The 26,001-nt window shown below is 39.6% G+C and overlaps 1 protein-coding gene across 1 annotated transcript in view; it reads left to right on the plus strand.

Moving 5' to 3' along the window:
* The window catches only part of LOC124284246 (enterin neuropeptides-like), a 43,399-nt gene extending 34,902 nt beyond the window's left edge, over positions 1–8,497 (plus strand). Inside the window, exon 3 of the mRNA XM_046720315.1 lies at positions 7,515–8,497. Coding sequence (XP_046576271.1) covers positions 7,515–7,921 — 407 coding nt within the window. The 3' untranslated portion in view covers positions 7,922–8,497. The remainder of the gene's footprint in view (positions 1–7,514) is intronic.
* The last annotated feature ends 17,504 nt before the right edge of the window (positions 8,498–26,001 follow it).

Below are 26,001 nucleotides of genomic sequence, written 5' to 3' on the forward strand. Positions count from 1 at the left end.
CAGACATGTGTACAGATATGTTCCTCACGGAAGACGTGGTGTACAGCGAGGACTCGCTTGTGGTGATGAGTGTCATGCATGTACAGACATGTGTACAGATATGTTCCTCACGGAAGACGTGGTGTACAGCGAGGACTCGCTTGTGAGGATGAGTGTTTGCTTCTGCACGAAGCCGCCATCTCACATCCTCAGTGGTTTGGTTTGTAGAAATATTTTTTTTAATAAGAAAAGAAAATAGACTCTAATCCAGTTGGAGTTTTTCTTCATGGAATATTCGTTTGTTAACTGTACTTTTTTTCTTTGCTTGTCAATTATGCTGGGTAAAGAACTGTTTCTTATGCTCCAGACTAGGGATTACAGAACAGCCAATGTTTGTGTTCAGTGGTGTCTTCCATTTAAACAAATATGGCAACATTTCTTAAACCTGGTTAGTATAGATCAGATGATTATTATATTTATGAAATATTCATCCCCCTCCGACTCGTCCTATATTTCCGACTAAAGCGGCATTCATCGGAATGTCGTCCTGGGGGGTTTAATCATATTTTACCTTGTAAGGCTGCTAATGTAAAATTCCTATTAATGACAAAAAACAGAGATTATAACAAGAGACGGCTTAGAAAATAAGCATTGAGCCGTGGGACCCTGTGTAAAAGTCATTACTTGTTAATTAATAGGAACGCTAAGAACACCCTGTGAAACATCAATGTAATCACTAATGTGTGCAATCACTTGAATAGGCTGCCCTATACATATACAGTAGGAAGACACTAATGCACGATATATACAATCTTTCAACCAAACCTACAAGACAATTGGAACCATCTTAGTACAAAATCAGATTATTCTTTGGTGGTATTGGGACTACTTCAAGACTGTAGATATTGATTTATTTACGGAATCCTACCAGAGTTATGTATTTCTCTGCCAGCAATCCGCATTAGCCTTAAGATTCCCCGATCTTCTCTTCGCACACCGTGTAGTATGTATTATTCATAGCTAATGTCAGCCATTACACGACGTGCGCACAATAAGGTAAACAGCCTAGTTTTGATGAAGGATATTCACTAAATTAAAAAGAATTAAGCACGATTTAGTCATAATAACAAAGGGCTACATACAAATGGGTCTGTTGTTTTAAATTTCAAAAGAAGTATTTTTATAATATCCTCAATCATAGCAGCAGTGTGTAATATAACTCGTGTTGATGTCTCCATTCTTTGAGAAGTTATCTAATTTCCTTCATTATTTCGCCATTGATTTTTAATTAAATTTAACAATATTTCTTTAACGTTTTGTGTCGAATTATTTGAAATGAAATCTATTTAAGTGAAAGTATAAATCATTGAACGTTCTTGCAATGCCATTTGGCCGAGTTAGATAAGGCAAATGGCATGAACACACAATCTCTGGGAAGGTTCTTGGGTAGTGGAGCACTGGGTGTTGACTATCACCAGCATGAAGACAAACGACGAAGTGATTAGCTTCTGTGCCAGAGCCACAGCACCGCACGGTAATTGTCTCAGTAAAAGCCACGAAAAGACATCACTATTTGATGTTTGTCATCAGGGAAGAGACACGCAGTTTGACACATGTCATTCAGATGTCAATTACTTGACTTAAGGGATTCTGAACAGCTCGAAAGATCATATAACTTGTCAAATACAACGGACTATGGTGGTATGTGATGACAGAGAAATGTAACGTACGCCTTGCCGTGTCTTTATCGCCTTATAGAGACTCTGCTGACAGGTTTACATGAAACAGCGGCTTACCCTATTACAATACAGTCGTAGTGACAAAACATTCATGGCAGAATGATGATAAACTATTGACACATTTACCGTGTGATGTTGTTAACACGAAATAATCAGAGAAAGTGTACAAAGGCTTTATCTGGAATCGGATATGAAATTGAAACGTTTCATGTACATGAAATCTACGACTTCAGTGGGTTGTTAAGTCAGTTATGTTGTTACCAGGTATCTGGTTTCAATGCTAATATCCCAGTGAGTGTTTAGAAATCATAATTGTTTACTTTAAATACACCAGAGGCTGGCCGCACTTGAGTAACCGGCGTCATTGATTGTTTCATCATATGGTGACGTGTATCCGTCAGACCGCTATTGTCGGGATCGTGTAGTTAAACTAGATGGTAAATCACTTACAGTGTGTATTGTACGCATGGGAATATCTTTCTTGACGACTTGTTTACTAATGTTTCCCACCCACGTGGCCGAGGAAAAGGGAAACACGATATTCATGGTGCGGACCCTCATTAAGACTTTAGCTATCGTCACCTCTAGTACCTGTCTATTCAAGTGAGACGATAATTGCTGTGAGTTGGTAAGTTGAGAGCTGTCAAAATGACGTTGATGTATGTGTGGAGCCGACATGGTCTGCTGTGCGTGTTTACATAATCAGTTGTCAGGAAACTCAAGTCCAAGCACAGCGTTTTAGTGTGATGAGGGGAAACGGAAAGGTGATACCAGTGATCACAGATATCGGCCTCACAAGAAAACAGTCGGGACAAGATTAACATTATGACTGGTTCTAAATGACAGACAGCGCTGTACGAGTAAACAAAGTCAAATACGTTCGAGTATCTGAAGCAGGGGAAATGCCCCGTACACATCGTCAGGATTCTGATCATTCGTAATCATCCGCGAAAAAATTCCAAAACGTATCTTCACTGGTTCACCAGGATACATTGTGAAGGTTTCTTGATGGAATAGCCATGATATCACTTTTGTTAATCTGAAACCCACGGATATGACCATTTCCGTTCAATTCCTGACCCTCAGTCGGTCATCTTAGATTCCCCACTGTTCCACCACTAACTCATCTGCCACCCGTGTCGGTCAAATCAAGATTAGACCTAAGATACAACCAGTCTGGCACTTGGTGAACTATTTCAATCACGAGTGTGATCAACTCCTACAGACAGCTACCTACTATCAGGTTACGGTTTTCGTTACACGTATCCCCAGAGGTCAGGTGGGGTCAGAGTCTTCGATTTCAAGGTCATTTGACAATCTGCACGTTTTGCTAATTCCCTTTTAACAAGAGTTCCTTATAAAAATAACAAATTTGGTACTGACGCTACTATCTGCAAAGATAACAGCTGGTGCCAACACACAAAATGTTGACATATGTGTCTTAGGTTTCACTTCTCATAAATATCATTCCTTTAAATGGAAACAAGTGTGAAGTTATTCTAGCAATAAGAAAGCAGATGAACCTAGGAATTCGTGGAACTATACACACGACGAAACTGTCACGTGATTGTTCCTCACCATGTATCCTATGTCGCGAAGCTACCCACATGGAAAGACTGTGTAGACGCCTTTTCAACAAACTGTGAGAGTGACAGAGCGGGACATGCTTACCATTTTCGAAAAAGGTTATTGACAATAATTTCATTGATTCTTCATAAATGTTTCACTACTATTTTGCCCAATGGAAACTGCAGATATTCGAGAGTGAATATTCTTCGGCGTTGAGGATGTACAACATTAAAGTGTGATAATAATTCATAAACTATAGCTAATTTGAAGAAAACAATCATAACATTTTAATTGATTTTAGAAACCACAGTACTGATCTCTTCATAGACTTATATATAATAAAATAGTTTGTTACTTGTCAGTTGTCAACGTTTAGAAAGGCAAAGGTTTTCATGAATCGCTCTCGTAGACAGATGAATGGCGTATGATCGAGTGTAGACAGATGAATGGCGTATGATCGAGTGTAGACAGATGAATGGCGTATGATCGAGTGTAGACAGATGAATGGCGTATGATCGAGTGTAGACAGATGAATGGCGTATGATCGAGTGTAGACAGATGAATGGCGTATGATCGAGTGTAGACAGATGAATGGCGTATGATCGAGTGTAGACAGATGAATGGCGTATGATCGAGTGTAGACAGATGAATGGCGTATGATCGAGTGTAGACAGATGAATGGCGTATGATCGAGTGTAGACAGATGAATGGCGTATGATCGAGTGTAGACAGATGAATGGCGTATTATCGAGTGTAGACAGATGAACGGCGTATGATCGAGTGTAGACAGATGAATGGCGTATGATCGAGTGTAGACAGATGAATGGCGTATGATCGAGTGTAGACAGATGAATGGCGTATGATCGAGTGTAGACAGATGAGTGATAGTAGACAGATGAATGGCGTATGATCGAGTGTAGACAGATGAATGGCGTATGATCGAGTGTAGACAGATGAATGGCGTATGATCGAGTGTAGACAGATGAATGGCGTATGATCGAGTGTAGACAGATGAATGGCGTATGATCGAGTGTAGACAGATGAATGGCGTATGATCGAGTGTAGACAGATGAATGGCGTATGATCGAGTGTAGACAGATGAATGGCGTATGATCGAGTGTAGACAGATGAATGGCGTATGATCAGTGTAGACAGATGAATGGCGTATGATCGAGTGTAGACAGATGAATGGCGTATGATCGAGTGTAGACAGATGAATGGCGTATGATCGAGTGTAGACAGATGAATGGCGTATGATCGAGTGTAGACAGATGAATGGCGTATGATCGAGTGTAGACAGATGAATGGCGTATGATCGAGTGTAGACAGATGAATGGCGTATGATCGAGTGTAGACAGATGAATGGCGTATGATCGAGTGTAGACAGATGAATGGCGTATGATCGAGTGTAGACAGATGAATGGCGTATGATCGAGTGTAGACAGATGAATGGCGTATGATCGATGTGTAGACAGATGAATGGCGTATGATCGAGTGTAGACAGATGAATGGCGTATGATCGAGTGTAGACAGATGAATGGCGTATGATCGAGTGTAGACAGATGAATGGCGTATGAAGTGTAGACAGATGATCGAGTGTAGACAGATGAATGGCGTATGATCGAGTGTAGACAGATGAATGGCGTATGATCGAGTGTAGACAGATGAATGGCGTATGATCGAGTGTAGACAGATGAATGGCGTATGATCGAGTGTAGACAGATGAACGGCGTATGATCACAGATGAATGGCGTATGATCGAGTGTAGACATGATGAATCGGCGTAGACATGAATGGCGTATGATCGAGTGTAGACAGATGAATGGCGTATGATCGAGTGTAGACAGATGAATGGCGTATGATCGAGTGACAGATGAATGGCGTATGATCGAGTGTGTAGACAGATGAATGGCGTATGATCGAGTGTAGACAGATGAATGGCGTATGATCGAGTGTAGACAGATGAATGGCGTATGATCGAGTGTAGACAGATGAATGGCGTATGATCGAGTGTAGACAGATGAATGGCGTATGATCGAGTGTAGACAGATGAATGGCGTATGATCGAGTGTAGACAGATGAATGGCGTATGATCGAGTGTAGACAGATGAATGGCGTATGATCGAGTGTAGACAGATGAATGGCGTATGATCGAGTGTAGACAGATGAATGGCGTATGATCGAGTGTAGACAGATGAATGGCGTATGATCGAGTGTAGACAGATGAATGGCGTATGATCGAGTGTAGACAGATGAATGGCGTATGATCGAGTGTAGACAGATGAATGGCGTATGATCGAGTGTAGACAGATGAATGGCGTATGATCGAGTGTAGACAGATGAATGGCGTATGATCGAGTGTAGACAGATGAATGGCGTATGATCGAGTGTAGACAGATGAATGGCGTATGATGGAGTGTAGACAGATGAATGGCGTATGATCGAGTGCACACCCATCCTCGGCACCGTGAACAGGAAATGGTGCCAGACGGGTAGTTTCCTACTGAAACAAGAGCCGCCCAGTTACCATAACATGCATGAAGTCTCTTCATAGAAGCGCTGTTATCCTACATAAAATGTCTGCAGAACTCGTAAGACTGCAGCTGATGAAATAAATGTCACTACAATTAGAAAACCTCTGTTGCTGGAGTCGCACGCAATTGCTGCTACAAGCATGACCAAACAATAGTCTTCTTACTTGAAGGACGAGCCGAATACTTAAATTGGTCTGAAAGCATTGGAACCATAATCACTAGGCGGTTTCTGCGCACAGCGGACGCTGACCACTCAGGCTTTCCCTATGTTATATTTGTCCAACCATTATCTGACCAAAAGAAGTCGACTTTGTGTAATTGCCGGTCTGACTTGATCACTGAAAGGAAGGGTGAAGAGTCCATTCTAAATTGCAAGGCTAAAGGGTCTCCTAACTTCGTCAAGGATGCATTAAGACGAACAGAAGTAGACGCTTCGGTAGACGTAAAACGTCCCTTTTTGACACATTATGAGACATTAACCTAGTAGCTGAAAACACACAAAACACGATACTATTTCGATACATGTGGTTCAATACATTCCCTGAACACATGGATTCAGCATCTTTCGTACGTCATCACACGGTGAAAATACATCTAGACAGCTGAGGCCGTGTATAATGATCTATTATTTCAGTTCTAGTACTTCCGTTATCTCAAAATAGAAGCTTATGGGTAAAGCTTGTAGAAAATCCTTTACACATCCGATTTACCTTCGATCCATGGTAAATCCAATATTAATTCTGAAACTAAAGATCTGTAATATATGCTCAGTATGAAGGAACGCGGGTCAGGAAGGGAAAATACTTGTGTATGGCCTTGTCATTTGCTGCCTCAGTTTAAACTTATACTGTTTGCATGATTTGCCGAAGAAGACCCTGTCTGCTCTTCAATCACGCTACTCTCTGGTTGCGGGAATCCGTGTAACAGCCATTAGCAGTTCTGATTGCAGACTCTTAATACCAGGGAGGAGGCGAGATGTGCGGCTCTGCTTTGCCTACTACAATCTCTGACATTTCCACAGACTAACTGTTTTAGCTTCAGGACATCACTGTGCAACAATGTCCTGGATGTCCTACAATGTATACTTACACGTCATGCAATGGATTACGACAATGTGTTCACTGAATTCAGATTTTGTCTCAATCCGATGACTGTAAGAGGCAGAGAACATGACAAAAGCAACGACATGCGCTGTCAAGGAATTCGCCTATTACTTTCAGTTGGACTCTTCTGACTTGTAAAGAATATATAAGGGACTCGAGATTAAATCTACTGATATATTTACGCCTTGATAAAATATATGATGATTATATAACTCGTATACAACATTAACATGTAAGACATAAGACATTCACAGAACTCGCACAGTCTTCACTGATTACAACAAACGACTCAAGGATATTTTAAACTGTGATATACATGTATATTGGACATATTTCATGACATATTTATAGTTGTGAATATACACAAGAATCGGTGTTTCTGTGAACTTGTACATTGTTAACATGTAACTTTGAAATCACTATTTTGGGGCAATGATTGTTTTTATTCGGACGATTCATGTTGATTGTGTATTATTTATGATGAGCTCACACCATGTCTCCATGGCAACTCTGCTTCCAGTATACCATTATATCTGTACGTCTCAATATCCTCCTCACGCAATATTCTGAAACGATTATGTTTGTTTCAGGAAATGACCAAACAAGTGACGACACTGCCGTTGAGAAACGAAGAAGTCCCGGCTTCACCCACATGTTTGTTGGGAAGCGGATGCCAATTGAGCTGGAATCTAGGAGTCCAAAGTACGGCTATTACTTCGTCGGCAAACGCATGCCCACTGCCTTTCAAACACGCCTAAGCCCCAAAGTTGGACGGTGGTTCGTTGGCAAGAGGCCCTACGCCCACAGAATGTTCGTCGGCAAACGTGAGATGGAAATGAACGACGGCAACGTCCTGGACAACGGTGAAGACTGGGAAAACAACGTCCCCTACGGTGACTCTGAACTGGCGGATGGATACTATGAAAACAAGAGGCTGGTGAACCCCTTTGTTTACTACGCCTTGGGAAAGAACAAGAACAGCGGAAATACTCCCTAAAGAGGGCGGCAGATGACGCTGTGCATCGTGTCGGAAGTGACGTAATAGGTTCCTCTTCAAATGTGAAGTGCACGTGGACAGTCTTATGATTCGGCAAAACTAAAAAAACACGTCCATCTCTTACTCTCTCATTGAAACTGAATGCGTGCTATTTTTCTGACTATATTCATGCTATCCCTCATGTGTGAACAAACATTAAGAGAACTACTTCACCGGCAATTAAGACAGTAATGGATATTTTTCGAATAAAACATCATAAAAATGTTTGTGTTAAAACCTACTTTGTGAAATCCTGGAAGTCTTTGACTACAAAGAAACACCCTCTTTACTTGGAAAAGATGACTTCGCTCAGAGCTCATGAAATATACATACACAAAGGAGTGTGCAACATAAACGATACAGTTTACCATGGCATCTACGGTACAATACGCTTGTTTCTTGTCTCGAGCACCATCGTTCGCTGACTGTATATGGTTCATCACTGAATCCTGTCATCATTCAAATCGCCATTAGCCAGGAGAGCATGTCACAAACGGTTTCGTGTGGACAATAAAATAGTTGAGTGGTTCAAAGTGACTACTTGTCGTCATATTTTCAATAGTTCCCGATATAAAAGCTTGCATTTGTAAACATAGTTTGAAGTCCAACATCACTAGTTATTGAGCAGACAGCGGGAAACAACTTCAGATAATCTTGCCGTGTTGCCACTTGAGATGGTGCCACTCTTTTAAATGTAGGAAACTCCCGTATCTTGATAAAGAACGAAATCAAGTGATCTAAAAAAGACTGTATTTATAAAACCCAAAGAAGTTTGTTTTGGGGAATAATGGAATACAAAAGTTATACTTAGAACTGAGACAATGGTGGCTCAGAGAACCTTTAAACTCAGGGATGTTGTTGAAAGAAACATGAACTAACATCTAAAGATGAAGGCAATGATATCTGGAGGTCCACTTTAGTACCACCCAGCGACAGGGAAAGTTTCTGCTGTAAATTGCTTCAATAAGTGAGAAGGTCATACAAAGCTTAAAGTATATTTCTTTTCAATATTGTTCCATCAATTTGTTAACTTGCCCCTATTATGCTTAAGCCTAACATTGATTTGTGACTGTTATGATAGATGTTCAATTTATGTTTTACAATACATATTTATTGCTTTAAACTTTTATGAAAATAAACAGAATGAGGGTTTTGATGACATCCATCAAACGTAGAGGAAGACAGAAACACTATATAAATTTTGAGAATCTATATTTTGGAGTACATGTTCTCTTCTTATTCATCATGATTAAGAAATTAAAACCGGAGAAACTATACTGATTTTTATTGATAAACATTTAAATTTTGACGGTGTTTCACGATAGTATTTTGTGCAATAAACTTAGATTTTGTCGAATGTTAATCATTAAACCTGTGATATTGTATAATATTGTATCTCATGTTATCACAAAAGCATTTGTAGAAAATAAAACAACTATCCGATAATCACAAAAGGAGTTATGTTATGTCATTTTGCATCTGTTATCTAAAAGTATTCCATGAGGCAATAATGCTGGTAGATATGTTTGTCCCCATGTAGTGCAGCACACAGAGAAGGGGTGGCCAGCTTAGGACAAACAACGTATGGTAACTAAACAACCAGTGCAAATCCAGGAAGCACTTCACATGACGTCATCGCCTGTTAAACATGCTTTCGTGAAATATATATTTCAGAATTTGAATCCAATTTCAGTTCAAACAGACTCAGAGATATAGCTGTCACAGTTGTGATCACACATATTTGTTTTGAAATACATAGATAAAACCATTTGCTATTAATTTTATTCATAATTTCAACAATGATCCAAGAGCGTGAGTGCGAAGTGATAGGTAAATGCACCTTTTAAATGGAACGGAACAAACCCGTTTATGAATGTATAACAGTGCTGCCAAATATACTCTCAGTTTCGCAAAATTAGTTTCACTAAAAGGAGATACTAGGGTTTCTGCAAATCTCTGAATTTCTTGTACATTATTGATTAAATCTTCTAAGGGGTAATTGTCTTGACGTAGAGGACAGATTTGAACTTCAGCAGTGTCAACAACCACTTCATCAATTTAATTGATCATCACAGTCCTCTGCTGGATGTAGCAACACCTGGGTCAACACAAAAATATTCAATCGGGAAATAATCGCTCAAACACAATAGGATTGATACTTTCCCGGCATTGAACTGACAAATACGTTGCTCAGTTTAGGTCTGCAAGAGAGGTGACAATGGCTACATGAACTGCATTTAATGTCGTCTTTGGTTTCTGAAGCAAATCCTGATGTTCATTAAAAATGTATGTTCTGTAGAAAGAAACAAGAAACTCAAAGAGATCTAAAAATATATCCTACCTGAAGCAGATAATTAAACGTGGATCTGGTTTAATACCAACACTGTAAGGTTTATCTTCTATCAATCAAATTTAATTGTTAATATAGGTCTGAAATAACACACTATACTTGCTTCTGCAGACTCTGTTCGAGATAATCGTTGGCAAACGTCGACGAAAGGGTACAAGAAGGTCAAATGAGACTGTAGGTGCACATGTACTCTCGATTAATGTTTTTGTCAAATAATACTGACTGACTGAGTTTACTTTTACGCCGCTTTTAGCAATATTCCAGCAACATCACGGCGGAGGGCACACATTGTGCCCATGTGGGGATTCGAACCCGGGTCTTCGGAGTGACGAGCCAACGCTTTAACCATTAGGCTACCCCACCGCCCCTGTCAAATAATATAGTTGGAATATTTTGAACCCCAGTAGTTTGTGGCTTCAAACCTAAATAAAATATACGCTATTTTCCTCTGTTATTAATGCTTGATACATAAGTTCTGGCTGTATGCCAGCTTCACCACACACGTGGCCCGACTAGCATTGTGCGCATGCATTCCTGGGCGCACATGGCGCGATACCAATATCTGTCAGCATTATCATCATTATCATTATCATTAACGTGAACCTACTGGTGATGCACGTGTGATAACAACAGTGGCTAACCGTGTTTTCTTAACCGACACAATGCCAAGTAGAGCATCCCCGACACAATGCCAAGAAGGGCATCCCCGACACAATGTCAAGAAGAGCATCCCCGACAATATGCCAAGTAGAGCATCCCCGACAATATGCCAAGAAGAGCATCCCCGACAATATGCCAAGTAGAGCATCCCCGACACAATGTCAAGAACAGCATCCCCGACAATATGCCAAGTAGAGCATCCCCGACAATATGCCAAGAAGAGCATCCCCGACAATATGCCAAGTAGAGCATCCCCGACAATATGCCAAGAAGAGCATCCCCGACAATATGCCAAGTAGAGCATCCCCGACAATATGCCAAGAAGAGCATCCCCGACAATATGCCAAGTAGAGCATCCCCGACAATATGCCAAGTAGAGCATCCCCGACAATATGCCAAGAAGAGCATCCCCGACAATATGTCAAGTAGAGCATCCCCGACAATATGCCAAGAAGAGCATCCCCGACAATATGCCAAGTAGAGCATCCCCGACAATATGCCAAGAAGAGCATCCCCGACAATATGCCAAGTAGAGCATCCCCGACACAATGCCAAGAAGAGCATCCCCGACAATATGCCAAGAAGAGCATCCCCGACAATATGCCAAGAAGAGCATCCCCGACACAATGCCAAGTAGAGCATCCCCGACACAATGCCAAGTAGAGCATCCCCGACAATATGTCAAGAAGAGCATCCCCGACACAATGCCAAGAAGAGCATCCCCGACACAATGCCAAGTAGAGCATCTCCGACACAATGCCAAGTAGAGCATCTCCGACACAATGCCAAGTAGAGCATCCCCTACACAATGCCAAGTAGAGCATCTCCGACACAATGCCAAGTAGAGCATCCCCGACACAATGCCAAGTAGAGCATCCCCGACACAATGCCAAGTAGAGCATCCCCGACACAATGCCAAGTAGAGCATCCCCGACACAATGCCAAGTAGAGCATCTCCGACACAATGCCAAGTAGAGCATCTCCGACACAATGCCAGTAGAGAAGATAACATCCAGTAAAGCTCACTCGGCATGGCGAGATCGTATTTGTGTTAGATCTGGATGTTTGAAGGATTTTGTTGCTTCAAATCGCCCCCCTACCGCCTTCAACTATCAGCGAGAGACTCACTATCCAACATGTCATATAAAATTAACGTCACATGGAATATCGTTTACTTGAAGCTACAGTATGTACATCATGTATCAGCGCTTGTTATAGAATACTGTCTACAGTTGCACATTGTATGAAGGGGTTGCTATCTCTGGGCAGAGAGACCGGGATACATGGACGAGGGTGATTGTTGGGCACCACAATAAAGCACGCCTCGGCTACACAACGGGGGGCATGTTACGGCAAAGACACTGGAAAATAATTGATAATGCTTGCATCCAAGGCGCGCTGTGACTCGTGTGGCAGAAAGACGTTTTTTTAAGCGAAAACAACATTCCAGGCAGACCACCAGGCACATCTTGAACAACCCAACCTTGTAATTTGAACCTGATAGATACGAACCCTCAAGCACAAAGGTTCATAGCTGTTCCTTGTACGCGTGGACTTTCAGTATACAGTTTCATATAGTACATTCTTAAAGTTACGAACTGTAAACCAGCTCCATGGCATGTCCGATTTGGAACATGTTGAGAACATAGGTTTAAGACGTCCTTTGTAACTGTATAACAGAGAACACGTCTGCTTCCTATGCGATAACCATCTCACTCATGGTGTCTTCATCATTATTAAGTGACATGCGACACCGCAATTCGATTACACACAGAATTTTATATTAAAGTATGCACTTGCAATATACCGACGCGGACCACTGATAACCGGACTTATACTGATAACTAGATATATAGTTGTTGAATAAAACATCACTTCTATTCAGTTTATAGTCACACTCTGTTCAAATTCATAAACCTTTATTTTCATACATATCTCGTTATTTCCACTATGATATTTCAACTTGAGTCTTCGGTTTGAGTGAGATGACCTTTTCACTTGATAGAGCTTTGTTGGAAATTATCATCATGGTAGAAGGTCTCACTAAATTGATAATGAGATGCGTCAACTCGGCTTCACATATTGACTTTCCGTATTCGGCAGAAAACATTAAAGCTTTCAAATGAACATAAACCACAAAACGGGATACATAAATTCAAACGTGTAATGAGCAGGGCAAAAAACGATACTCCCACTTAAACAACAACTTGTCACTATAGGTGCCGTATGGTGCCGCTTATTTGTTGCTAGATCAGCCAGGATGCAATGGCATTGCGGCCATACATCCAAACGAAGGAAGATCTATGATGTAGTGTAACAGCTGATTCCCCATTCACCTGCACCATGTGTTACAAGGTTGACGTGTTTCAGGGGTACAGTCGGCTTTCCTATGCACGTGACGGGTACCACATATATATTCCAGCTTCCTAAATACTCCTTGAAATCTTTGAGGGGCATTTAGAAGTGGAATCAATGAGGAAATCGAGATTTATGGATATCAACTTCGTTATTGTGAATAACACGACGTTTCGGAGTGCATGCTTGCTCCTTCATCAGGTGGAAGGATGTTATAAAGGAGCAAGCATGCACTCTGAATCGTCATGGTATTCACAATAAAGAAGCTGACATCCACAAATCTTGCTTTTCTTATCCTCCCTGAAAGCCCCAAACAGCCCCTGTCCTACTTCGTGTCCTACTGGACATTCTGTAATACAAACAAGGGTACACACACGAGGCTGAAGTAGACAATCGTACAGAAATAGTTGTATAGACCTGTGTTATGTCTAACATATGTTATATTTGGGATTACTCTTTCTTAGTGAAAAGCACAAATTCTAGTACTTTCTGAGTTGAGCCCCATCCGGGATTCGAACTCACACCCTCAGAGTCAGGCACCTAATCGCCAGCACACAAAGTCAGCCGCCTAACCCGCTCAGCTACCGCGACTTCCTTGGAAGTCCCGGATGGGGCTCAACTCAAAAAGTACTAGAATTTGTGCTTTATTAAGAAAGTGTAATCCCAAATATAACATATGTTACATTGGACCATTTTCTAAATGGCATTGTGTAATCACTGTGTTATGTCTACTAAATCAGGCCAACATGCTAATACAAATCACAGTACATAACGAAATATTAAGAACATTAGGCTTAAATCCAAATTCTAAGACGTTCCTTAGGATGCCAGGATCCTTTGATAGTTGACTGGAATCAAAGTTTGGTCTTGATGTTCTGCTATCAACATCGTAGCTGAGATTTCTAATGATCATAGAAACAGTTCCGCTTCTAGTTTAACCTAAGCAGTGAACATCACAAAGCGCATCACTAATTGCTTTCCTTCCACCTTACACACCCTATACCTGGAATACCGGTCAGCAAACATAGATGTCAGCTCTCGCACATGGTATAAAGTGTCATGGTTGTGAATTAATAGGTGTGATGTGCAAGAATATCAACCACTGGTGACACATAGTTCATATAGGGAACAGGGGCCATTCTGCACACTGAATAACAGTACACAGCGTTTATCAGGCAAGTTTGTTTAGGGATGGTAAATATTGTGTATTGGGAAACACATTCTCTTTACAATAGGTTTGTATGTTTAGCACCCGAAGAAAAAGAGATCAGTGTTACTGACGCATTGACGTAACTCCCATATCGGCAAAATCAGGACTGTCTATAGAAAGGTGTCCTATGACAAAGGGAAACTCTAGTCTATAAGGCGATATGTTCGTGTGCAACGGTGTTTCGCAGATTGAAAACTCCCAAGAATCAGAGTAGAAAAGAAGTAGAAGTCTTAAGTGTCTGGAAGTGTCAAGGTAAATCCTTCACCCTCCTACGTATCCGCCATGTTTCCCCTACACCAGCAGATGTCCACACGACTACACCGGAAGTATCATCTGCACCACACTCTGGCTCACCACGCTGGCTCACCACATCGTTCAAGTGGAGATAAAGCGGGGTCAATTACAATCAGCACCAACTTATTCTGTCCCTTTGTCTCTAACTTTCATTCTACTTTCCCCTTAACATGTCTTGACCTTGAGTCATCAACAGACAACTATCCAAGGAGATCCAACAGATCGAGAGGGATCTACTGCAAAAACTCATTTATTTATAGTTGTGTCAAGAGATATAAAAAATAATATGCGTGTGATGAAAGGAGAATGGCTAAATCTCCAGTGGCCCTTACTGTCTTGCACAGAATCTCTCAAAGCCTGGTGGCCTCCGGAGATAAACGTAAACACTTTTTATCAAGCATTTCAAAACTGAGTGAACATTTTCCGTTCACGATATGTTTCTGCGGGCAGCATTTGAAATAATTAGTTGACCCAGAAACCTATACACTAGACAAGGTGTCATTTACAGTTGACAAGTTTATATTAAAGTCAAATAGGTTTACTCATGACAACAAACTACTCTAAAGTAATTACAGTGGAACAACATATTAGACCGGCAGTATAATGGCAAGATAAACTGTAATGGCAGTACACATATAATGGCAAGATAAACTGTAAAGGCGGTACACATATAATGGCAAGATAAACTGTAATGGCAGTACACATATAATGTCAGTACACATATAAGGGCAAGATAACCTGTAATGACAGTACACATATAATGGCAAGATAGCCTGTAATGGTAGTGCACATATAATGGCAGGATAACCTGTAATGGTAGTACACATATAATGGCAAGATAACCTGTAATGGTAGTACACATATAATGGCAAGATAACCTGTAATAGTTCACATAATGGATAACCTGTAAAGATAACCTGTAATGGTAGTACACATATTATGACAAGATAACCTGTAATGGCAGTACACATATAATGGTGGGATAACCTGTAATGGCAGTACCCATATAATGGCAAGATAACCTGTAATGGCAGTACACATATAATGGCAAGATAACCTGTAATGGCAGTACACATATAATGGTAAGATAACATGTAATGGCAGTACACATATAATTGCAAGATAACCTGTAATGGCAGTACACATATAATGGCAAGATAACCTGTAATGGCAGTACACATATAATGGTGGGATAACCTGTAATGGCAGTACATATATAATGGTGGGATAACCTGTAATGACAGTACACATATAATGGTGGGATAACCTGTAATGGCAGTACACATATAATTGCAAGATAACATGTAATGGCAGTACACATATAATGGCAAGATAACCTGTAATGGCAGTACACATATAATGGTGGGATAACCTGTAATGGCAGTACACATATAATGGCAAGATAACCTTTAATGGTAGTACACATATAATGGCAAGATAACCTGTAATGGCAGTACACATATAATGGCAAGATAACCTGTAATGGTAGTACACATATAATGGTGGGATAACCTGTAATGGCAGTACACATATAATGGTGAGTTAACCTGTAATGGCAGTAAACATATAAGGGCAAGATAACCTGTAATGGCAGTACATATAACATATAATGGCAAGATAACCTGTAATGGCAGTACACATATAATGGCAAGATAACCTGTAATGGCAGTACACATATAATGGCAAGATAACCTGTAATGGCAGTACACATATAATTGCAAGATAACCTGTAATGGCAGTACACATATAATGGCAAGATAACCTGTAATGGCAGTACACATATAATGGTGGGATAACCTGTAATGGCAGTACACATATAATGGCAAGATAACCTGTAATGGCAGTACACATATAATGGCAAGATAACCTGTAATGGCAGTACACATATAATGGTGGGATAACCTGTAATGGCAGTACACATATAATGGCAAGATAACCTGTAATGGCAGTACACATATAATGGCAAGATAACCTGTAATGGCAGTACACATATAATGGCAAGATAACCTGTAATGGCAGTACACATATAATGGCAAGATAACCTGTAATGGCAGTACACATATAATGGTGGGATAACCTGTAATGGCAGTACACATATAATGGCAAGATAACCTGTAATGGCAGTACACATATAATGGCAAGATAACCTGTAATGGCAGTACACATATAATGGCAAGATAACCTGTAATGGCAGTACACATATAATGGCAAGATAACCTGTAATGGCAGTACACATATAATGGCAAGATAACCTGTAATGGCAGTACACATATAATGGTGGGATAACCTGTAATGGCAGTACATATATAATGGTGGGATAACCTGTAATGACAGTACACATATAATGGTGGGATAACCTGTAATGGCAGTACACATATAATTGCAAGATAACCTGTAATGGCAGTACACATATAATGGCAAGATAACCTGTAATGGCAGTACACATATAATGGTGGCAAGATAACCTGTAATGGCAGTACACATATAATGGCAAGATAACCTACACATATAATGGCAAGTACATATAATGGCAAGATAACCTGTAATGGCAAGATAACCATAATAAGTACCACATATAATGGCAAGATAACCTGTAATGGCAGTACACATATAATGGTGGGATAACCTGTAATGGCAGTACAGTAACTGTAAACATATAATGGCAAGATAACCTGTAATGGCAGTACAAATATAATGGCAAGATAACCTGTAATGGCAGTACACATATAATGGCAAGATAACCTGTAATGGCAAGATAAGTACACATATAATGGCAAGATAACCTGTAATGGCAGTACACATATAATGGCAAGATAACCTGTAATGTACATACATAGTACACATATAATGGCAAGATAAGTAATGGCAGTACACATATAACCTGTATAACCTGTAATGGCAGTACACATATAATGGCAAGATAACCTGTAATGGCAGTACACATATAATGGCAAGATAACCTGTAATGGCAGTACACATATAATGGCAAGATAACCTGTAATGGCAGTACACATATAATGGCAAGATAACCTGTAATGGCAGTACACATATAATGGCAAGATAACCTGTAATGGCAGTACACATATAATGGCAAGATAACCTGTAATGGCAGTACACATATAATGGCAAGATAACCTGTAATGGCAGTACACATATAATGGCAAGATAACCTGTAATGGCAGTACACATATAATGGCAAGATAACCTGTAATGGTAGTACACATATAATGGCAAGATAACCTGTAATGGCAGTACATATATATAATAACCTGTAAAGATATAATGGCAAATAACCTGTAAGTACACATATATAATGGCAAGATAACCTGTAATGGCAGTACACATATAATGGCAAGATAACCTGTAATGGCAGTACACATATAATGGCAAGATAACCTGTAATGGCAGTACACATATAATGGCAAGATAACCTGTAATGGCAGTACACATATAATGGCAAGATAACCTGTAATGGCAGTACACATATAATGGCAAGATAACCTGTAATGGCAGTACACATATAATGGCAAGATAACCTGTAATGCAGTACACATATAATTGCAAGATATAACCTGTAATGGCAGTACACATATAATGGCAAGATAACCTGTAATGGCAGTACACATATAATGGCAAGATAACCTGTAATGGCAGTACACATATAATGGCAAGATAACCTGTAATGGCAGTACACATATAACATATATAATGAGATAACCAAGATAACCTGTAATGGCAGTACACATATAATGGCAAGATAACCTGTAATGGCAGTACACATATAATGGCAAGATAACCTGTAATGGCAGTACACATATAATGGATAACCTGGATAACCTGTAATGGCAGTACACATATAATGGCAAGATAACCTGTAATGGCAGTACACATATAATGGTAAGATAACCTGTAATGGCAGTACACATATAATGGCAAGATAACCTGTAATGGCAGTACACATATAATGGCAAGATAACCTGTAATGGCAGTACACATATAATGGCAAGATAACCTGTAATGGCAGTACACATATAATGGCAAGATAACCTGTAATGGGCAAGATATAATGCAGTGGGATAACCTGATAATGGCAGTACACATATAATGGCAAGATAACCTGATAACCTATAATGGCAGTACACATATAATGGTGGGATAACCTGTAATGGCAGCATATAATGGCAAGATAACCTGTAATGGCAGTACACATATAATGGCAAGATAACCTGTAATGGCAGTACACATATAATGGTGGGATAACCTGTAATGGCAGTACACATATAATGGCAAGATAACCTGTAATGGCAGTACACATATAATGGCAAGATAACCTGTAATGGCAGTACACATATAATGGCAAGATAACCTGTAATGGCAGTACACATATAATGGCAAGATAACCTGTAATGGCAGTACACATATAATGGTGGGATAACCTGTAATGGCAGTACACATATAATGGCAAGATAACCTGTAATGGCAGTACACATATAATGGCAAGATAACCTGTAATGGCAGTACACATATAATGGCAAGATAACCTGTAATGGCAGTACACATATAATGGCAAGATAACCTGTAATGGCAGTACACATATAATGGCAAGATAACCTGTAATGGCAGTACACATATAATGGCAAGATAACCTGTAATGGCAGTACACATATAATGGCAAGATAACCTGTAATGGCAGTACACATATAATGGCAAGATAACCTGTAATGGCAGTACACATATAATGGCAAGATAACCTGTAATGGCAGTACACATATAATGGCAAGATAACCTGTAATGGCAGTACACATATAATGGCAAGATAACCTGTAATGGCAGTACACATATAATGGCAAGATAACCTGTAATGGCAGTACACATATAATGGCATGGGTGCAAGATAACCTGTAATGGCAGTACACATATAATGGCAGTACACATATAATGGTGGGATAACCTGTAATGGCAGTACACATATAATGGCAAGATAACCTGTAATGGCAGTACACATATAATGGCAAGATAACCTGTAATGGCAGTACACATATAATGGCAAGATAACCTGTAATGGCAGATACCATATAATGGATAACCTGTAATGGCAGTACACATATAATGGATAACCTGTAATGGATACACATATAAACCTGTAATGGCAGTACACATATAATGGCAAGATAACCTGTAATGGCAGTACACATATAATGGCAAGATAACCTGTAATGGCAGTACACATATAATGGCAGTACACATATAATGGCAAGATAACCTGTAATGGCAGTACACATATAATGGCAAGATAACCTGTAATGGCAGTACACATATAATGGCAAGATAACCTGTAATGGCAGTACACATATAATGGCAAGATAACCTGTAATGGCAGTACACATATAATGGCAAGATAACCTGTAATGGCAGTACACATATAATGGCAAGATAACCTGTAATGGCAGTACACATATAATGGCAAGATAACCTGTAATGGCAGTACACATATAATGGCAAGATAACCTGTAATGGCAGTACACATATAAAATGGCAAGATAACCTGTAATGGCAGTACACATATAATGGCAAGATAACCTGTAATGGCAGTACACATATAATGGCAAGATAACCTGTAATGGCAGTACACATATAATGGCAAGATAACCTGTAATGGCAGTACACATATAATGGCAAGATAACCTGTAATGGCAGTACACATATAATTGCATATAAAGATAACCTGTAATGTAATGGCAGTACACATATAATGGCAAGATAACCTGTAATGGCAGTACACATATAATGGCAAGATAACCTGTAATGGCAGTACACATATAATGGCAAGATAACCACATATAATGGTGGGATAACCTGTAATGGCAGTACACATATAATGCAGTACACATATAATGGTGGGATAACCTGTAATGGCAGTACACATATAATGGCAAGATAACCTGTAATGGCAGTACACATATAATGGCAAGATAACCTGTAATGGCAGTACACATATAATGGCAAGATAACCTGTAATGGCAGTACACATATAATGGCAAGATAACCTGTAATGGCAGTACACATATAATGGTGGATAACCTGTAATGGCAGTACACATATAATTGCAAGATAACCTGTAATGGCAGTACACATATAAGGGCAAGATAACCTATAATGGCAGTATTCATATAATTGCAAGATAACCTGTAATGGCAGTACACATATAATGGCAAGATAACCTGTAATGGCATACAAATGGTGGGATAACCTGTAATGGCAGTACACATATAATTGCAAGATAACCTGTAATGGCAGTACACATATAATGGTGGTATAACCTGTAATGGCAGTACACATATAATGGCAAGATAACCTGAAATGGCAGTACACGTATAATGGTGGGATAACCTGTAATGGCAGTACTGTAATGGCAGTACACATATAATGGCAAGATAACCTGTAATGGCAGTACACATATAAGGGCAAGATAACCTGTAATGGCAGTACACATATAATGGTGGGATAACCTGTAATGGCAGAACACATATAATTGCAAGATAACCTGTAATGGCAGTACACATATAATGGTTGGATAACCTGTAATGGCAGTACACATATAATGGTGGGATAACCTGTAATGGCAGTACACATATAATGGCAAGATAACCTGTAATGGCAGTACACATATAATGGCAAGATAACCTGTAATGGCAGTACACATAAATGGTGGGATAACCTGTAATGGCAGTACACATATAATTGCAAGATAACCTGTAATGGCAGTACACATATAATGGTGGGATAACCTGTAATGGCAGTACACATATAATTGCAAGATAACCTGTAATGGTAGTACACATATAATTGCAAGATAACCTGTAATGGCAGTACACATATAAGGGCAAGATAACCTGTAATGGCAGAACACATATAATGGCAAGATAACCTGTAATGGCAGTACACATATAATGGTGGGATAACCTGTAATGGCAGTACACATATAATTGCAAGATAACCTGTAATGGCAGTACAGATATAATGGTTGGATAACCTGTAATGACAGTACACATATAATGGCAAGATAACCTGTAATGACAGTACACATATAATGACAAGATAACCTGTAATGGCAGTACACATATAATGGTGGGATAACCTGTAATGGCAGTACACATATAATGGCAAGATAACCTGTAATGGCAGTACAGATATAATTGCAAGATAACCTGTAATGGCAGTACACATATAATGGTGGTATAACCTGTAATGGCAGTACACATATAATGGCAAGATAACCTGTAATGGCAGTACACATATAATGGTGGGATAACCTGTAATGGCAGTACACATATAATTGCAAGATAACCTGTAATGGCAGTACACATATAATGGTGGGATAACCTGTAATGGCAGTACACATATAATTGCAAGATAACCTGTAATGGCAGTACACATATAATTGCAAGATAACCTGTAATGGCAGTACACATATAATGGCAAGATAACCTGTAATGGCAGAACACATATAATGGCAAGATAACCTGTAATGGCAGTACACATATAATGGTGGGATAACCTGTAATGGCAGTACACATATAATGGCAAGATAACCTGTAATGGCAGTACACATATAATGGTTGGATAACCTGTAATGGCAGTACACATATAATGGCAAGATAACCTGTAATGACAGTACACATATAATGACAAGATAACCTGTAATGGCAGTACACATATAATGGTGGGATAACCTGTAATGGCAGTACACATATAATGGTGGGATAACCTGTAATGGCAGTACACATATAATGGCAAGATAACCTGTAATGGCAGTACACATATAATGGTGGTATAACCTGTAATGGCAGTACACATATAATTGCAAGATAACCTGTAATGGCAGTACACATATAATGGTGGTATAACCTGTAATGACAGTACACATATAAGGGCAAGATAACCTGTAATGGCAGTACACATATAATGGCAAGATAACCTGTAATGGCAGTACACATATAATGGCAAGATAACCTGTAATGGCAGTACACATGTAATGGTGGGATAACCTGTAATGGCAGTAGACATATAATGGCAAGATAACCTGTAATGGCAGCAATACAGCAACATCACGGCGGGGGACACCAGAAATAATGGCAAGATAACCTGTAATGGCAGTACACATATAATGGCAAGATAACCTGTAATGGCAGTACACATATAATGGCAAGATAACCTGTAATGGCAGTACACATATAAGGGCAAGATAACCTGTAATGGCAGTACACATATAAGGGCAAGATAACCTGTAATGGCAGTACACATATAATGGTGGGATAACCTGTAATGGCAGTACACATATAATGGCAAGATAACCTGTAATGGCAGTACACATATAATGGCAAGATAACCTGTAATTCAAGTGGATCCATTTACACATCCTACTGCGTCTCCCTGGCTTCTTCTTGTGTTTTGAACTGAAATCCATTGATAGGACGACTATGAGTCTAAATACAGCGACTAGAGTTTATGCTAATGGTTCTTCCGTGGTGCTTTCAGGATTCGTGATTATACTATCTCTCTCATGTGTTCTGATTTCATAACATTATATCGGCATTTACAGCAGAGCGTACAGCGGATAAAACTGTCCATGTGACAGTCACTCAAACTGACTAATTCTCAACCCTTTAGTCTTTTGCCACTGTAGTTCATGCTTCCAGAAATGATATTTTATACAAATGTGAGAAACTGGATAATGTTTGTATGCTAAATGTGTTTGTTATATTTACTTAATTGGTTTGCGATTGCTAAAGGGAAAAGCTTTAAGTTCTGACTCTAGGCCACGCAAAAGATATTTCGAAAAGACAGTCCGTCCCCAAAGATATGAGATTGGATCGACTGGACGACATGTGCACATTCGGCTCAGCAGTTTCACATATTTGTAAAACATCGCCGTCGCAAGAGAGGGAGAATTGACCAACAGTGACAATAAGCCTGGATACTGTCATAACTTGTGATAGAATGTCCTCAATATGACAACGAAAGACGTCATCTTAGGGGGCGGGGCTCGAGAAAAGTGAAACCTTTACCATAACTACAGAGGCCCAACACTTGCTATATGGTTGACTTCGATGTACAATACTATAGTGAGTGACTTTGAGAGTCCAGCATGACACAATCGGGTAACATGTCTTCTGGTGGACATAGTCACTCAAACAAAACACATGCAACACTCTTACAGTGTCTGAACATGACATTTCCTGTTTGACTTTGTACCTTTTATGAATGAGCATTATCGGGGTTTTTTTCAAAAAGAATTCTGTTGACGTATTTTTTAAACCCATTTGATAAAGCAAAAGATCCTGAAATTTCGTCAGAGTAATCTTGTAAGATGTCATACACTGTTAAACAACGGAAAACCTAATTGTACTTTTTGTGAAACATCAAGTGGTGTGTTTCCGCAGAATTATCTTATTTCTAGTCCGCGGCATCTAAGGGGCTAGACTACCACCATCTCCACCACACGTACGTTTAGAGGCTACTTGGCTTGTAAGTTGATAAACTGACAAAACCGTTCCATACACATTGTAAAGTCATTAAGACATTTGTCAGATGCCCCTTACAGCATTAAAGTGAGACAAGGTAAAATGCTTGACAACTCCATCTGTTATGTTTCTTGGAGAAGAAATCCAGTTGAAGAGTTGAGCCAGCACAGATATCAACACTTTCCACGTCAACGTCCTGGTTAACAGTGCTTCTCAGTTTGTTCTCTTCACTTGAGACACGTATCAACTACGCCCACAGATACTGATTTACTGTACACTACATAACTGAAAGAAGGATAACAATTCTCCCATTAGTTTGTGGAGAACCCTTATGGTCATCCGTAAATACAAAACGTCAGTGCAATAGAATACCCAGTCTTGAACATCCTCCAAAACAGATTATGTGTAGTGTGAAGGGTTAAATAGACACTGAATGTCGTTAACAAATGACCTCATACATTTCTATTGTTATCAGTTTATGCCCCCAGCATTTACCGTTTAGAACCGTTGGCGATATCCTGTCGAGTACCGTATCAGCTATGTACTAAATGTGGATATCCTCCAAAGTAAGGACCGGATACTTCTGCAGAAGATCATAGCTCAATTCATGGTTTATTGATGTACAATGAGCTGGCAAACACTATGAAACTCAGAACATACACCCGTCTTTCCTTTATCCCTAAAGTCACTAGTGACAAGACAAGACAATCGTTTATTGTATTTTAGGCCACTGGCCCTTGTACCAGAGAGTTACATACAGAGCTGCAATACATATTGTAGGGATATACATAAGGGCATTGTTAATTGTAAGTGCTCGCTACGACGAATAAATGCATATTTAACATAAAGAGCTAAATTACGTAGGGTTGATTCATTGTTTGTTGTTAATATACTGGTAGAGCTATCAGTGGTGGTTTCGATAAATACAAAATGGAATTGGACACTTCAGTGACGGATCCAGGTGGGACACCTTTTCACGAACAGGTGGTATCAGCATTGTTATAGTCCTTTACATACCTATCATGTGGTTGGATGTCGTACACAGGAGTTTTAAAAATGAAAAGGTACACTTTTTTCGTAATATTTGTAACTGAAAACTCCTGATGATATTTACTCCGTAAATGTGTACGGAGGCACTATCATTCGACTGTTTCACTATCAAAATACCACATTAGAATTTCGAAATGAAATACACACAGGAATACTATTTGTCAGTTTTTCAAATATGTGGACTTATACATTGCTGGGGAGAAAACTGATGCCCACGCTCAAAATTCCCCATGCATTTACTTGTATTGCCTGATGGTGTGATATTCGTCCCGCAAGCCGTGTGCGCGGTATGGCATGAGTAGGACCTCATGCTTCACAAGCAAGCAAGAATGTCGATGGCAACTGAACATGAATATTGTGAAGACATAGGCACTTCGACAAGCACACAGTCATCCGGGACTCCCACATCCTTCCTGAAACTGGTTGTTCTCTGGCATTAACATCGATACCCACTGTACACCGTTTATGATCAATGTGAACATAGCGTCTATAACAGTTGTGTTCATATAAACTGGCATTAGAGAGAAGGTATACACTTGAAAAGGAGATTTGACCAACACATTACGAAACGTTATGACAACGTTATTGGCAGAAAAAC

This window comes from Haliotis rubra, unplaced genomic scaffold (assembly GCF_003918875.1).
Source record: "Haliotis rubra isolate DU_JTF1 unplaced genomic scaffold, ASM391887v1 Scf331, whole genome shotgun sequence".
NCBI classification, from domain to species: domain Eukaryota; kingdom Metazoa; phylum Mollusca; class Gastropoda; order Lepetellida; family Haliotidae; genus Haliotis; species Haliotis rubra.